The sequence below is a fragment of the Crinia signifera genome, chromosome 6, assembly GCF_055691185.1.
Source record: "Crinia signifera chromosome 6, ASM5569118v1, whole genome shotgun sequence".
NCBI lineage: Eukaryota > Metazoa > Chordata > Amphibia > Anura > Myobatrachidae > Crinia > Crinia signifera.
Genome location: NC_139222.1, coordinates 210,304,225 through 210,322,600, shown reverse-complemented (window position 1 = coordinate 210,322,600; position 18,376 = coordinate 210,304,225). Strand labels below are relative to the sequence as shown.

The following is an 18,376-nucleotide window of genomic DNA, read 5'->3' as shown; positions in this document are numbered from 1 at the left end:
GGAACTGCCTGACCAGCTGTGATTTGCAGACAGTGCTTGCAGTCCCTGTGACTCTGTGAGTGATGTATTTTACTGTGGGGATTCCCTAGCTAAAATCATCAGGTTTATTATATATATATATATATATATATATATATATATATATATATATATATATATATATATATATATATATATATATATATATACACAAATAGATATAGAGAGACCCAAAATCAAAGTTATTGAATACTTCTAGTGGTGACGCAGGAGGGGGTTCTATGTTCACAGAGAGAGAGAGAGAGAGCGAGGGAGAGAGAGAAGGAGAGAGATGCTGTCTTCATCATAGCGTGCAGTACACTTCAGAGGGATTGCATAGCTTGAGCACCATCTGTGTGTGAGCAAGAGGAATTCTGTGAGAACTGCTATCTCTACTCCTGGATACAACCTCAGATGCAGAGGGAGCTTCAGAGTGAGCACACACCGTCTGGGAGAGCTGTGCCATTTAGGGCCAACTGGGGGGGGGGGGGAGTCACTTTACACATACAGGGCTGTTTTCCATATACACAATCATACGCCATCATATTGTATATTCATGAAATATCTTTTAATGATTTAAACAGTATTCTGAACCATCCAGCACTGATTTGCCACAGGTGGAAAACTTCAGAATGTTGCACTTTGCCAGTTTTACTACTGGCGTAAACATTGGATTATCTAACTGCAGTGACCTTACACAGGTATGTACAGTATGCTCATTTCTATTGTTTTTTCTAAACTGTTTTACTAATGCTTTTTTACACCTACAGAAAACAGATTACATATTGCTAGAGCTTAATTTACACCATCAGATATGTAGATTGAGATCTATGCAGGTTAGAGTTCATAGTGATAATTGTCTACAGTCATAAATATATGTTACGCAAGTGTGTATGTATGTATGTATGTATGTGTGTACAAATTCTAGTTGTGCTTGTATTTGGAATTCTCACCAGTCAGTATTTGAACTTCTACTAATCTTCATAGTGCTTTTAATGACAAATAGTGGAGGTTTGTTTTGCTAGAAAACAGTGTACAGGATTCATTGTATCTGAAGATAGCTGGAAGACCACAAACAGTGTAAAGAAGATTTGTGATTTTACCCAGAGGCTCTGCCATAGTAATCCAGCTGTGCAATATGTTTGGGATGCAAAGAGTAACATATCAGAAAAGCACATCATTCACAAATAAATGTATTACTGTGCAGAGAATGAAAATGTACTTTAGCTATCTAAAATACATCAGGGTTAAAGGACCAGTCTGTTGTTCGCTGCATGCAATCTGCTCAGTCCTTGCTTTCTATGGTGCTAAGAATTATCAGTCACTTTTTACAACTGTGGGGTAGATTTATTAAGCTCGGTGAAGTGATAACTTGACTGGTTTTTATCACCGGCCAATCATCACATACCTGTAATTTTTCAAACCAAGCCGGTAACTTCACAGTTAAGAGTTGATTGGCAGGTGATAAAAACCAGACACTTTATCACTTCACTGAGCTTAATAAATCTGCCCCTCAGTCACTTCTATACATTCAGTCAGGATGAGGCAATTAGTGGTGCAACAGCTATTGTGGAACTACAAGTACCAGCATGACATAGAAGCATGACATATATCAAATGAGTCCTGTTCTTACGTCTAAAAATAGTAATAAGCAGGTATACTGTCGTCATTTATGTTTTTAAAAACCCCCACAAAATGACAGAGTACAGATCAGAAAATGAAGTACATTGTTGTCCTATCTATTCCGCATCATCCTTATTCAATTGACGGACCTAACAAATACATTTTCTGAGAAGACAAATGTTTTCGGTGAAATAGTGATGGGAACTACTGTAGTTGGTGCATTATACTGCTGTGTATCTAACGTAATTATACAGCTCTAACAGAAAGCAGCACACATACAATTATTTCATTTTCTAACTTGAGCCCTGTAACCAATTAACAATCCTGTGCACTTATAAATGCTTTTCATTATTAAAGTTGTGATATTTACTACTTAAGTGTACCTGTCTTTGTTAATAGCTTAATTAACATACAAACCACAGTCCATATAGCAAAGCTTATGGATGGACCATAGATTTCCACTTTTAAAGTGTATTTAGGTATAACATTTCAGGCCAGTGCTTGGATGATGCACCTTAGTGACTGGAGATGAAGCCTTTTAACAGCAGGATTTACTAAAGGGCTTGAAATGTTTCCTATTAGAGTGAGAACGTGATACAAAATCAATAGTCTTTTAGTGAGCTGGAAATAACTGATTGCTTTCTGTATCTACCAGACCTCTATAGAGGGAGGGAGAAATCAGAAGGGGTAAAATTTCTCTGGCATATACCAACATTGGTTTATAAGTACAAGAGGGCATCGGAAGTGCACGGCTAATCCTGTGGTTATACGATGGAGTTACTTGTAGTTATTATGGTAATACAAGTGACATCAATTGCGACAGCAGAATAAATGAAAGGAACAACTTATATGGTGTAATGGGAGGATATATAAAGAGGCAACCATAAGTGCTACAGGACAAAATCTCAGCGAGGAATAAATGTGGCATCAGATGTTGTTTAAAAAGGTTATGAAAGGGTTTATTTGAAACATTGTTTGTAACAATTAAAAAAGGACACATATACTGGGGGAGAGAGAGAGAGAGAGAGAGAGAGAGAGAGAGAGAGAGAGAGAGAGAGACAAGCAGCATTGCTATACAACCTGTAGCTTGTAAATCACTTGCAGTCAGCATAATGGTTCACACAGATCAGAAATCCTCTCTCGCACAGATAAACACAACTCATTCTGAATATTATTGTCATGGTATATGGGGACCAACTGAGAGATACAGGACAGAAGATTGACGTGTGTCATAATTGTGCGGGCACTAAAAAGGGTGTTTCTTTTTTATGTAACAAAAAATGTCAGTACATGGAACTGATGACTTGTCCTGGAAAGGGAGAAAAAATGTAGGACGGGCTAGTAATAGGTGTAGGAAATAGGACACAATAAGGAGAAACTGTTGTAGGAAAGCTATGGTTATTATTTACCTGTTTTTTCTTTGTTACTTTTTGGCACTTTTCCAGTCCCAACATTTCATAATCTATAAAAAACCCAGAAGAAAAGAAAAAATAACGGTAAAACATTTTCCAGCAGTATATGTTGTATATGTATGCTGATTTACTGACTAATACAATGGATACTTTAAAATAATGTTTGCACACACAACATACTGTACATGTAACATTAGGACCACTAAAAACTACCTGTTGTATCTATAACAAATAGACAGTTGCCTTTATCATCCCGGATTGCACAAACTTGATCTGATTGGTTGCTATGGGTTACTGTCTATGATGTGCTAGTTCTGTTGTGTTATAAAAACAAGCCTGTTGGCGTACATACTGTATAAGGTATTGTTAGCCTAGAAGAAACCTTGCCACTTTCTGAGTCTGGAAAAATGTTAGTGAAATGTGTGACTCCTAGCTCCAATCTTTGGTTAGCCTTTTCCCTCATGAGTGATGGGCTAATTAGGGAGATTGAAAGTGCTCATAGAGAAAGAATTGGTGTTCGGTGATAGACATCACAGCACACGTTGTAAAACAACAATGGAGAGCAGTTACCTTTGATCTGGTTTGTTTCTAATCATAAGTGACTGATATGAAATCTTTCGGGAAATAGTATGGAAGTAGTTTCACAACTTCATTACCAAAAGCTCTAGATTCAGAACATATATCTTTAAAACGTATTGCCATTCAGCGACAGACACTAGAAGTGCTATCTTGTTGGAAGTTATCATTTATTCTCGAAAACTAGTTTTATTTAAAGGTAACAGTAAAATACCACTTTCCACACAAGAACAGAAACCACAAAACAGTAATGTAATAATGTTCTTACTTGAGAAATTGTTTTATGGACAGTCAAAATAAGAAAAAAAATATATATTTTTTTCTGTTTTGCGCATTTTGTTTTTAAATGGTCACCTATTTGACATTACTGTTTTTTATTTAATGTACTTTCCTGTGCTTATTAATTACCTATATCAATTTTAGGAATTATTCTGAGTCAGACAGGTGAGTGCAGAGAAGTGAATTTACAGATTTTTGTGAATCACCATTATATTCTGAGTGAGAAGAAACTTTTCTAGATCTGTCTTTCTGTTAAATGGGGAGGGGAACTGGTGGCAATAGCCTGAGTGCACATAACCACCCTGACTTGTGGGAGTGTCATTTCATTTTCATGGGAGCGGGCTGCATTAGTTGAATGGATTCTGATATTAGTATAAGGTATAAGGTAGTGCCCTGGCATCACAGAAGCTTGTGGTTGATTTCATTCAATTCCAAATCGCTGGTCCTTCAATATGATACCAGGCTGGTCCAAATCGGTCAATCGGTTCCAGAGATATTGCATGTAAACCGATTTTTTTATTTTTTAAATGTACTTTCATGGCTGTTCATGTTCTTTGAGGGCAGATTACTCTGGGACCAAACGTTCCAGTTTCACTGGACCAAAATCATTCAAAGCCCACTCAAAAGTTCTTCAATATAATACTTGTCTCATGTAAATGGGTCAGTTGGTTCCGAAGATATAGCCGGTTAAATGAGATAACTGGTTAAAGGGGGGAGGGGTGGTTTTCTCTCCCCCTCACACCAGAAAATGCAGGGACTAGGCTGGTGTAAAAGGGGCCAACCTGGGAATGCATTTTCTGGTGTGAAAGGGGTATTATTTCAAATAGCTGGGACCTGTAGTGCTCTGAATACAGCCAGGCTCTGCCACTGTCAGTGGCTATCACTTCTGCCTGGCGGCGGCTGTCCCCCATTTACCACAAGCATGTATTCCCCCTTGGCAATGAGCATGTAATCCCACATGGCAACGAGCATGGAACCTCTGGCAATGAGCATGGAACCCTTGGCAATGAGCATGTAGAGAAGCAGCACTTATGTAGCATAATTTTTAATAGGCATTATGGTGTTTGGCATAACACATAATGGACATAATGGCGTGTAACTTAACGTGTAATGGACATTATGGTGTAAATGTTTAATGCGAGCCTTTGGTGGACAATGTCCCTGTTTATGAAGTGTATTGTGAATTTTGGCTTAATCTGTGTGGCATTATGTGAATTCTGGCTCAATCCATGTGGCATTATGTGAATTTTGTCTCAATCCGTGTGGCATTATGTGAATTTTGGCTCAATCCATGTGGCATTATGGGAATTTTAGCTCAATCCGTGTGGCATTATGTGAATTTTTTCCCAATCCGTGTGGCATTATGTGAATTTTGGCTCAATCCGTGTGGCATTATGTGAATTTTGGCTCAATCCATGTGGCATTATGTGAATTTTGGCTCAATCCTTATGGCATTGAATGCGTTTGGCTCAATCCGTGTGGCATTATGTGAATTTTGACACAATCCATTTGGCATTATGTGAATTTTGGCTCAATCCATGTGTGTTATTATGTAAATTTTGACTCAATCCATGTGGCATTATGTGAATTTTGACACAATCCATGTGGCATTATTTGAATTTTGGCTCAATCCATGTGGCATTATGTCAATTTTGGCTCATTCCATTTGGCATCATGTGTAAGGGGCAAGTATAATGGGGACTAGTATTTTGTTGCATAATGTGTAGAAGTTGTATATGGTGTTGACACGCCCCTTGTTGAGTGGCCACACACCCTTTTCCGGAGCGCGCCTTTGACGGGCGCACAACTACATCCTTCACTTTTGTCGCCATGGTGGGCCTGCGTACTTTAAATGCCAGAGCCTATTTTTAATTCCATTTCCACCCTCTCCTGCTGTTCTCTTAGCATGTACACTGGCACCACTAACACCGCCCCTCCCCCACCCAAACCCTTTTTTATCATGGTGCCCCCCCTGTCATTTTATCCTGGATCCGCCCCTGAGCATAAGTATACTGCACTCCCTGCTTACGCCCAAGCCTGGAATAGGGACCTTTCTACTGATTTAGACGATGAGACCTGGACAAAAATGTTTCAGGCTACATTTGTCAGCTCCTTTAGTTACTCCGTAATTGAAACTCAGTTCAAGGTTCTCTCTCGCTGGTATAGATGCCCCCTCACAATAGCGAAAATGTTTCCTGGCACATCCAACATCTGCTGGAGATGCAATGAAGAGGTTGGTTCTCCTCTTCATATATGGTGGGAATGTAGATTGCTTCGCCCTTTTTGGGACCAAGGGCGGGATTCTCTAAAATTCGCAGCCCTCTTCGCCGGGCATCGCATTTCTAATGACCGCATATTCTCTAAAATATGCGGTCATTAACGCAAGGGACAGCTCTTGCGGTAAGAGCTGTCCCTTGCGATGCGGCGCCGTTGCTGGACTTCCGGGTCTATGACCCGGGAGTCAGTCTGCGCATGCGCAGACTGACGCGCGGGCCGCAGGGCATGCTGGGAGGGATCCGTGACGGATCCCTCACACACCGCTGCGGTAAGAAGCCCATAGGCTTCTGCAGGGAACAGCCAGCTTTTGCTGGCGATTCCCTCCGCAGCGGTGACACTGCGGATGGAGGTTAGAGAATACAGAAATGCGGTAAAAACCCAGATAACGGGGGTTTTTCCGCATTTCTGTAATAGAGAATCTCGCCCTAAGTCCTGTCTATTACAAAGTCTATAGTGGGTAAAGAAGTACCTACTACTTCCTCTTATTAAGTTCTGGTTACTTAATTTGTATCCTGGATCAGTGAGATCATATAAAAAATCCCTCCTGAAATTTTTGAATGGTGCCGCGAAAGCTGTCACGATTAAAGAATGGTTTGCTCGTATAGATTTGTATATGACAATGGAGGATTTGAGAGTGTCTCCTGAACGTACCCAGGAGTTTACAGCAATAGGGTTAATATATTAATTAATATGAGTCATCACAGGCCTTCTCAGCTAATAATAATTGATAGAAGGAAAAACTTTTACAAACACCAACCGCACTCCCCCCCCCCCTATCTTCCTTTCTTAACTACTATTCCCCTCCCTCCTTTTCTTCCTTTCCTTTCTCTTGTTGTTTATCTTTATTGCCTCTTTTATGTAATGTATATCCCAGAGGTGTGATACGTGTATGATTCAAATCATTTAGACTCAGTCGATTTGTCATTGTATACCATTTTATTATTACGCCTTCACTACATTTGACTTGTAATTTCTGGCTAGTTGTTCACATTAACAATGGATGCTATATTCTTGTTACATTTTCAAAAATCAATAAACATATATTGCAAAAAAAAAAAAAACTGAAACGTTGATTGTTTAAAACTACTTGCCGTCGGCTACTGTCATTTCCTAAGACCTACGAGTGCCGCTCACCACACCCCGCTTGTCGGGTCATCACATGTATGGTTTTTAAAATTGCTGGGTTAATTCTCTGACATTACATTACAGACACCACGCCCACTTTTTGAATAGGCCACACCCATTTTACGAGGTGACACCCACTTTTCTGGGAGCGCACCAATTTGAATTATGGGGGGGTGAAATCTCCAGGAATTGATGATGAGTGAGGTGGCAACCCTATTATCACAGGATATAGTGACTGTCGCGGGAAGTGTAGTTATCTACCTGGCAATGAATTACCCCCTTATGTTAGTTAATCCTAAAATATATTTTTTTACTAATAGTTATGATAATGCATTTATTTGAATTTAAAATTATTATTATTATTATTATTATTATTATTATTATTATTATTATTATTATTGTTATTATTCTAAATGTCCTAAATGTCTAAATGGTACTTTTTGTTAAATTGTTTAATTGCATTTTTTTGAAAGTAACAAAAATGTTCTTTGATAGAAGGAGCTGGATAAGAATAGGAAGCTGAATTATTTCATCTGTAAGCAGGTATTGTTGTAATAGGAATAGGAAACACAATAACACTTATATAACACAAAGTACAGATACTGTGAATTTGATTATTACCAACCACTATAGGATTCAGAGTATGGATTCTTTGCTGGAAGGTACTTCTCTGAGTGTATTGTTTTGTATTATGGGATATAAATATGATTGTTTAATTTTATTTGATAGAACAATACCAGACTATAGTGATGTTGTTTGTTAATATGGTTATAGCTAAAACCCAACTGAGCAAGGTGGGGTACTTGCTATAGCATTTATTTATTAACAGTTTCTTTTACAGCGCATACATATTGTGCAGCGCTTTAGAGAATATTTTAACATTCACATCAGTCCCTGCCCCAGTGGAGCTTACAATCTATATTCCCTACCACATGAACACGCACACACAGACATTCTAGGGTTAATTTCGTTGGGACCGAATTAACCTACCAGTATATTTTCGGATTGTGGGAGGAAACCGGAGTACCTGGAGTAAACCCAAGCAAGCACAGGGAGAATAAGCAGCGTTAGTTCGCTGCTTTGTGAGCCATGTTACTCCACCTGTCGCCCATACGAATGACCGCCCGCGCTAGTCCCTGAATTTCCCAGCAGCCCTGCGAATGGATGTTTTGCATAAACATCCATTCGCAGCCTTGCATGTGGACCAAAAATCATTGGTCGCCGACCGTCAAATGATTTCAGTAGAGCTCGCTAGTCTAATTCACTGTAGGTGACTCATATTAGCGGTGCCCTGCTCCGAGAACCAGACAGGCAGCTGACAAACTGGGACGTCAGCCGCCTGCCCCCGGAAGGCAGGTGGCCACCCCAGTTCGCAAGTGGATACCCATCATTTTTACATATATTAATAACACTGTTAACCCACTATTCACTATTCCATGTTGTGTATGGTGTACAAACAGAGAACTCCTACTTTTGTATTTACTGCTAACAAGACCCTCTTTTAGGTTATTATGGGAAATATAAAATATTTTCATTTGTTTGAACATCCTTCCCTTCAACATTTAATCTAATTTCTGTCCCTACTCACTCTGCGCTTCTACACTCTTTGTTTGTCACCTCCACTCTCTAACACCCCCCTCTTCACCAAGTCAGACTTTTCCTATTAAACATGGCAAGCAAGACTGGGACCATATCAAACTTAAGGGTATTATATTTTCAAAATAGAGAAAAAATTTTCAACATATTCGCCAGAGGAATCTATGCAAAGTTGCATGCACACAAGCCACTTGTCGAAGCAGGTATGTTTATACCATGTTGGATAAAGGTCTCCATTGCAGCTTCCAGTAATTTAAAACAAATTCCACAAATCTAGCGCTTCGTTTGTGGTAATATGAAGGTCTCAAGGGCCAGGTCTGCACTGTACGGCAAATGACAAAGCTCTCAGGTGTGTGTCATGAGCCAGAAAATCCACCACTTTCCTGGACTTGTGGGTAGGTGCATTGCTGTGTAGAGGGTACCCTTCTCTAAGCACAATTGGATGGTGCCTGGAAATGGCTTCCAGCACATGAGTTCCCTGTGATGCTGCACTCCTGTACAAATGGTACGGTGCTACATGACCACTCTTGGCCATATCGGAACTTCTCTGGTTGTGCACCTCCAACTGGTGTCCACTGGGCTGACTGTTGTTTGGTCTCGGGGTTAAAAAACATAGACCTAGGATTCATCACTACAGATGCTGCAGAGTTTTATTGACTGCCATCAAACTTAGCCAGCATGCTGTGGCATCAAGTCACCCGAGCCTCCTACTGCACTCAACCTTTTGTAGACTATCAAGTGGATGGATTCTGATGATATACCTCTCTATCTTTTTAACTTGGAAATGATTGTCCTTGCTTCCACCTCAACTGTGGCCTGCATGACAGCAACATTGTCCTCTGTAATGACAGACATATGTTGCTGCAATGGGGCAGATGTATTATGTCTGGTAAAGCGATAAAGTGGAGATAAAGCGGAAGGTGACAACACAACAGCCAATCAACTATCAACTGTCATTTTTCAAACACAGCTGATTGGCTTGTGCGTTAACACTTTCCACTTTATCTCTTCACCAGGCTAAATATATCTAGTCAGTATATATAGTCAGTCAGATAAGGGGAAATTTACTAAGATGTGATGTTGCTATAGGCAACCAATCAGATGCTATCTATTATCCTCTAGAAGATGCTTCTGAAGTAGATTCTGATTGGTTGCCCATAGCAACATTTCATGTGAAATAGAACTCCCATCTTAGTAAAATTACCCCATAGTGTCTACTGTACCCAGTGGCGTAGCTACGTTTTGGGCGCCCCCCCCCCGCTGTTAGGGGGGGCGCCCATGCCCACCCCTGCCCCGTCAAGCACCCCCCCCGGCCGCCCTGTCGCCCCGCCGCCTATGCTAACCCCCTCCCCCGCAGTCTTACCTATCGCGCTGGTCCCGGCGGCTCCGTTCTTCTGCTGAGGACCACCACAAAATGGACGCCCCCGTACAGCAGACAGTTTCAGAGAACTGTTTGCTATATGGGGGCGGCCATTTTGTTGTGGTCCTCACCAGAAGAACGGAGCCGCCGGGACCAGCAAGATACGTAAGTCTGCGGGGGATGGGGGGGGGTAACTATAGCACAGCAGCCCCCGGTGCCCCCACATTCACAGCGCCCCCCCGCGGTGGCGGGGGCTGCGGTGCTATAGTTACGCCCCTGACTGTACCTATGCACTGCACATCTGAAAAGTTATTGCACACCCATAATATTAAAAGGAAGAGAGTCAATAGTGCTAGCAACTCAGACCAAGGAGAATCTAGAGACAATGGTACATCAGAGTCAAGATTGAAAATAATTAGATAAATTAAAAATTGGTAAATACAATCTACAGATGATATAATTGAGATTAGTCTTCAGTGAAAAACATTTGCCACTGCCAAAGGATCAGAATCCAGTTTGTTGGTTTTTTAACCAGTATTGTTCCAAAGATTTGTCATCTTACAGTTACTGACAGTAATGCCGGTTATACACTAGAGCAGTGGTTCTCAACCTCGGTCCTCAGGGACCCCCAATGGTACACATTTTCTAGGTCACCTCACATATACACAGGTGCACTAATTACTCACTGGCACATTTTAAAAGATCACAAGTGGAGCTAATTATTTCACCTGGGATTCTGTGTGGAGACCTGGAAAATGTGCACTGTTGGGGGTCCCTGAGGACCGAGGTTGAGAACCACTGAACAAGACAGTATGCAAACAATACCATATTGCTCACAATTTTTCTTGAACTCCTAGACAAACAATATAGTGCGTACAAATATATAAAATGACACATCCAGTAGTAAGTTGTGATTGTCAATTTCCTAAGATTGCGCTACATGTACAGGTGACAGAGGACGCTGCTTGCGGGCATGGAAGCGCACATTGCTAGCAATATAGTACATACACACTTAACAATTTGAGAATTTGTTTTAAAGAATAGTCACTATCAGCAAATTTGTTTAAAATGTCATCTAGTGTGTACTCAGCTTAAAGGCCCCCATACATTAGGTCGACTTGTCCTAGGGACAAGTCGGACCCAATTTACCTGCGAGCCGCCCGGCAGCTCCCCGGGAGGCTCACATACAATTTGGCACTTGATGTGCCATTTTTTACATGGGATAAATCGCATGCGATTTATCCCATGTTAAAAAAAACCCGGGGAGCTGCAGGGCGGTGAGGAGTAGTGGGGGCGGGCAGCGGCAGTAGTGGGGGTGGGCAGCGGCAGTAGTGGGGGCGGGCAGCGGCAGTAGTGGGGGCGGGCAGCGGCGGCTGCGGTGGTGGGGGCGGCTGCGGTGGTGGGGGCGGCCAGCGGTGGTGGGGGCGGCCAGCGGTGGTGGTGGGGGCGGCCAGCGGTGGTGGGGGCGGGCGGCCAGCGGTGATGGGGGGGGGCGGGCGGCCAGCGGTGGTGGGGGCGGGCGGCGGGTGCGGTGAGCGCTGCTGACCTGGCCGGGCAGTGTACTACTTACACATAGCAGCAGCGGGGACGGGCAGCGTAGTGGCGGCTATTAGATTTTTAAAATACTTGTCAAATGACCGGCCGCTCTCTGATTGGCCGGAGAGCTCTCAGCCAATCAGAGAGCGGCTGGTCATTTGACAAGTATTTTAAAAATATAATAGCCGCCACTGCGCTGCCCGTCCCCGCTGCTGCTATGTAAGTAAGTACACTGCCCGGCCAGGTCAGCAGCGCTCACCGCACCCGCCGCCCGCCCCCACCACCGCTGGCCGCTGCCCGCACGCACCACCGCCAGGTCAGTCAGCCGGTGCTCAGGGACCCGCTGCCCGCCCGGTGTCTGCATGCATATGCCTGTCAGGTGGCAGGCATATGCATACAGGGAGGTCGGACGTGATCGTATGTACAGACCGTCCGACCTCCCTGATCCGGTTCGATGCGCACGGGACCGCACATCGGATCGGATCAGATATCACACACCAAGTGCCGAAATCGGATGAAATCGGACCAAAATCGCATAGTGTATGGGGGCCTTAACTGTAAATTGACACAAATTTGGAACTATACAGGTATCATTGTTATGTCAAGCTCAGTTACTTGATTATAAATGTGGATCATAATCATATACAATACTGCTGTTTTGCTGTAGGACATAACAAAATGTGTATGTTTTCTGCACAAATGCACCGGACTCCAAAACCGTGGCCCTATACAGAACGTTTACTTTATACAATTTTTTTTTACCAAATGTACAGCTCAAAAAGCAATGGAATAATTAAAATGTGACATTTTGAACTTACTATTTAGGGTTTACACTATGACTAATATACAGCCCCTGAAAAGTTTACCCTAAAAATGTTTGAATACAGAAGGCCATTTTTTCAATTTGCTCAAATTATTTTGGCTATTAATACTATCATTTATTGAAAACTTGAGTATGGAAAATGCAAAACATGACATTATACCAGAGTTTATTCAACAAACTGTATCATGATTTGGATTGTGATGCACTGCATGTGACCTGTGTGGGTGCAAATTATACCATTATGTTCTATGACTTTTGAAGATTTAAAATGTTGGCAACCATACAACTATATGGAGGCAAATAATGTCAGCATAGTTTTAATAGAAATTTGTCATACTGTACACTATATGAAAAGTCAAATAAAATGAAATCTAGCTTATACAAGATTTATTTTTGTTATAGTGCCAGGAGAATGCACCTGCTTCCAGGTGCCTGGTGGGCATCACTTCAACTATCAACGTGGTGGTGACATCATATCAGTGATGTACCTAATTTTCTCCTCTTCACACACAGAAACAGATGTGCAGTATACCACTGGCATCAAATATAATAAATCCTAAACATTCTTATAAAATCAAGTGGATTAAACCTTCTCTATTTGGATTTGTAGACCTCTAAACATCAGCTCATGAAAAAAATTTTATAAAGTGTACCTGTTGCCTTTAGCTGAGGAGGCAGCCATTTTGTGTGAAAAACCAACATTTAGAGCCAGATGTATCAAGCTTCAAAAAGTGATAAATTGGAGAGTGATAAACAACCATTTAATCAGCTCCTTACTACCATAATACAGGCTGGGTTTGCAAAAAGGACAGCCGATTGGCTGGTTGTTTATCACTCACCACTTTATCACTTTTTGAAACTTGATGAGTCTGTCAGTTCACTGGTAACCAACCATATAACTAATATAAATTTCAGGGTGCTGGATGTCCCCCCGACAGTCGGGATTACCATGGTCAGTATGCCGACTTCAGAATTCCAACTGTTAAAAACTCATCAGACAGGATCCCGACTTACAGGGGCTATTCTCCCTCATGGGGTTTCTTGACCAAGGGTGCAAGGGGCTTCGTTGCACTCACCCTGCTGACTGAGTACCGGCAGTCAGGATTACAATATTGGTCTACTGATCATCAGAATCCCCACTGACTGAGCCCCATACCATACCCAAATAACAAAGGGGTAGATTTTTTACGTTTTGGATTTCATTTTGGTCATTTTAGTTTCTTATTCGAAGCAGTAAGACATTTTTTACTGCTGGAACGTATATACAGTATATATATATATATATATATATACATATATATATATATATATATATATATATATATAAAATACATGCAGGAGGTTCAAAAGGAGCCCAAACCTGCAATGTCGCAGTAGTAAAGTAATCAAATTAGCAATCACCTGACTATTATATTAGAACCCTCGGTGTGCTGCTGCACATGCGTGGTCCACTGACTGCTTGTGCAGAGATCACTGATGGGGAAGAGCTTTGCAGTGGCTGCGGTCAGGAATGGATAGTTTAAATTTGCCCACAGAATAGTTGCAATTTAAAATTACTGAGCAAGCAAATACCTTTGCTTATTTCAGCAGCCCGGAACCCAAAAATAAACAATAAAAGTATAAAAGTATAAAAGTCAAAGTACTGAGAGCGCAGCGATACACACAGCAGGCGGGACGGATCTAGCAGCTTTCTCCTTGTCCGGCGCTCTCAGGTCTTTGACTTTTATACTATTTTTGTTTATCTTTGAATACCGGGCTGCTGAAATAAAAATTTTATCTTTCTCCTGGTGTCCTTAACCATCATTTTGAAAAGAAACCTTTTACAGAATTACCATGTAAGTTCATTTCATGCTGTCACCTACTGTTGTTTGAAGCCTTAAAGGAACTGTTACGTGCACACCTGAATTGAATATCACTGTAAATTCACTTTCATCTAGCAGTGAGAGAAATTCTGCGAGGGAATAAAGATTCCTGATCTAAGATAACATTTGGTTGTTATTTTTGTTAAAGCGCCGGTCACTTGTAAAATCTTTTCTTGTCTATTGTAACCTGGGTTAGGGCGTTAACCCTTCACAAGAGACCAGGTGCAAATTTGTCCAGCGCAAGGGGCACGACATCCCTATTGTGTTACAAATACCTTAAAGTAATTTGTGTAGAAAACAAAAATATCTCATTTTGGATATTAACAAGTTGATACAAGTTAAAAGTGCACTTCAGGTAAAGTGTGTGTGTTAAATATGGAAATGGCACGTTTTGTTCAATAATGTATTGCAAATGTCACATCAGATAGGGGTATGTTTACTAAAGGTCGATTTTTATTGATTTTAAATCAATGAAAATCGATCTAAATTGATGTTGTGTTTCTGGGTCCAAAATAAACATTTACTAACATTTACCAACCTTAACCTTTAAGTACTGTTTTGTGTAATTACTTTGTGTAATGACTTATGCTTGTATGTTTTTCATTGTAGAGTCCAACAGACTACGTAAAGCATGCAAAAAACTGCTATGAACACTGAATAGACACAGACTCCTTACTACGTGGCAGCAAGATGGATTACTCGTACTTACCCAATATCACAGAATTATACTTCTCTCCAGTATCCCAGGGTGACATTATGGAGACAACAAGCAATGTATCTATGAATGAAACATCACACTATTATGATATGACAAGCAATGCCGTCCTCACATTCATATACTTTGTAGTGTGCATTATAGGGCTATGTGGAAACACATTGGTTATCTATGTGATACTCCGATATGCCAAGATGAAGACCATCACAAATATCTACATCCTTAACTTAGCTATAGCCGATGAACTTTTCATGCTCGGTCTACCCTTTCTGGCCATGCAGGTAGCTTTGGTTCACTGGCCCTTTGGCAAAGTTATTTGCAGAATTGTCATGACGGTAGATGGTATCAACCAGTTTACCAGCATCTTCTGCCTCACGGTCATGAGCATAGACCGGTATCTTGCAGTGGTTCATCCCATCAAGTCTGCAAAATGGAGGAGACCAAGGACTGCTAAAATGGTCAATGTAGCTGTGTGGGCTATCTCACTTTTGGTGATTATGCCTATCATGAGCTATGCTGGTGTGCAAATGTACCGCGGAAGAGGCAGTTGCACAATAATCTGGCCTGGAAACTCTGCCAACTGGTACACTGGTTTTATAATCTATGCTTTTATTTTAGGATTTTTGGTTCCACTCAGTATTATCTGCCTCTGCTATCTTTTCATCATAATAAAAGTGAAATCGTCTGGAATAAGAGTTGGCTCCTCGAAGAGAAAACGATCAGAAAAGAAAGTGACAAGAATGGTGTCCATAGTGGTAGCCGTTTTTATCTTTTGCTGGCTCCCTTTCTATATCTTCAATGTCTCATCTGTGTCTCTCTTGATAGTGCCAACTCCAGGCCTGAAGGCCATGTGGGATTTTGTTGTGGTTCTAAGTTATGCCAACAGCTGTGCCAATCCCATCCTTTATGCCTTTCTTTCTGACAACTTCAAAAAGAGCTTTCAGAATGTCCTGTGCCTGTCCAAGGTCAGTGGCATGGACGAAGGAGACAGAAGTGACAGCAAACAAGACAAGTCCAGGTTAAATGAAACCACAGAAACACAGCGCACACTGCTTAATGGTGATCTCCAAACTAGTATCTAAGTATAAAAGGCCTAAAACAGTAAAAAGGAGGATAGTAAGCTGGACATGTGAGCAATTTCCCCTAATGACATGGAAACTGAGTACAGGAGCAAACATCTAGAAGGTGAACAAATCGGCTCATTGCTGGATGTCTGCTAGAGGTTTTTACTTTAGATCTCAGACGTATATCTATTGGTTGTCAAGTGGTTGTTTAACCAATGGTATTCTGGAAACTACCATACAATAAGTCATAGACTTCATAGATATTTGTGCTGTTGTATTCCAGTCTTCAAATATGTGGCCTCCGTCTATAAATATCACTGCCAGATCCTCTGCCAAGGGTCTAGAATGTTTTTTAGTGACTATTCATATTGTGGTAACTGAATACTCCAACGGCAAATCATGCTACACAGGATACATTTTTTGGAATTTACAATTTGGGTGTCTGGGGTGAAAAAGAGTAACTACACTGATTGCAGATATTTGATGTAGCCCTCTTCTTATAGACCAATAACCTATTTCATTGGAATTTTTTTTTTATTAAAGTTATTTTCAATAAATAAAAACATATCTGAAGTGAACATGGGTCTATGGACCCACATAAAGTGGTGATAGGTCTATCTTTACAAATGCCGTCATACAATACCCATATTTTCAACAAGCTAGGGAATACACCACATGTTTACATTCTGAGAACTCAGAAACCACTGGTGTTATTGGCTGCCTTTAAGATTTTACTATGTGCTTAGTATCCCCCTTTTCACCATTCACAGAATCTTTAAAATTATCATTATGTCTAATAGCAGATAAGAGTCACTCAGCCATCTAGTCTGCCCAATTAATTTTGGCACATATTTAATTGTCCAGATTTAGGATAGCCTCCTGTTACACATGTTTAAATTTTGCTACTGTATTAGACTACACAGGAGTGACTTCTAACACATATTACATTGCCACTATCAGACAAAGGATCAGTTACCTTGAATATGAAGAAACTGATGTATATTTTTATATATGTTTATATAATGTGTATATATAGGCACACATACACCAAATGGCTTATCAGTAATTATTTATTATTATTATTATTATTATTATTATTATTATTATTATTATTATGGTTTCTACCTTTTTCGCAATATCGAAACACATGACTAGACAAATAGTCACAGAAGAATAATGGCACCATGTCTTTTTTTCTCCTAGAAGACCACATTTTCCATTTGGCATCAGAAAAGATAAATGTGCACTTTATTCACATACTGCACTTTAGCCTAGCACACTGTCCCAATGCTGTTGGGTGTTTCCTGAGAACTGCGACTCCATATTAAGAATAAGCTCAGAGGATTCTATACCACAAAGAGGAAAAAGACTATAATGGACTTTAAAAAAAAAATAAAAAAAATAAACTGGTTTATTTTATTTAATAAAGAAAATGACTTTTTGGCTTCTACCATCAACCTAACCATCAAGATCTCAAAGTGGGAAGGTTGGTGATCACCTCGCACAGACAAAAAAAAAGTCCACGCTCTTTAGACTACCATAAAGCAAAATGACTACTGTAATGCTGCATGGTATGGTTTGTTCTATTGGCCACTGTGCCTGTGTATAAGGTACATGTTCTCTACCACTGGCTTTAGAGTAGTGGACATGCTTAATAAAAAGAGAGTGGAATTTGTACCGAGCGGTGAGAACTGCACACACAGCACTGCTGGAGATCTCTATTTTAACTTTGATTGAAGAAAGTCCCACAAATCAGACAAGCCAAAAGCAGTATAAATCTTGTTGTTGAAGTGATTTTGTGCCTAATATAAAGAATACTACTGAGAGATTGTCTGTTATTTATATACTCTTCTGTCTTATGTATTGCAACATGCACACTCACCGAGGAACTCAGACCTATTCACTGACATTTTATTTAAGTAGCACACCTGTTCTAACTAAGCTGTGACATTACATCACAGCTATCCCAAATTGCAGACATTTAAAGGGGAGGAGCTTGCACTGAAGTGGGTGGGCTGGAAAATGGTGGGTTTGGTTGTGATGTGTACAGTCATGGGCTGTTTGGGCACAATATTTGCATTTACCAGCCAAAGGGATGGGTTTATTTTGG

At 40.7% G+C, this 18,376-nt stretch overlaps 1 protein-coding gene across 1 annotated transcript; it reads left to right on the top strand.

Moving 5' to 3' along the window:
• Nucleotides 1–301: 301 nt before the first annotated feature.
• Nucleotides 302–18,092, top strand: SSTR2 (somatostatin receptor 2). The gene is made up of 2 exons (XM_083148765.1): nt 302–719; nt 15,097–18,092. The coding sequence occupies exon 2, from the start codon at nt 15,178–15,180 to the stop codon at nt 16,282–16,284; it is 1,107 nt and encodes a 368-aa protein (XP_083004891.1). The 5' UTR covers nt 302–719; nt 15,097–15,177; the 3' UTR covers nt 16,285–18,092.
• The last annotated feature ends 284 nt before the right edge of the window (nt 18,093–18,376 follow it).

What these genes read in the sequence shown, in the direction of transcription:
- SSTR2 (XM_083148765.1), top strand. Translation starts at nt 15,178, where the DNA reads ATGGATTACTCGTACTTACCCAATATCACAGAATTATACTTCTCTCCA.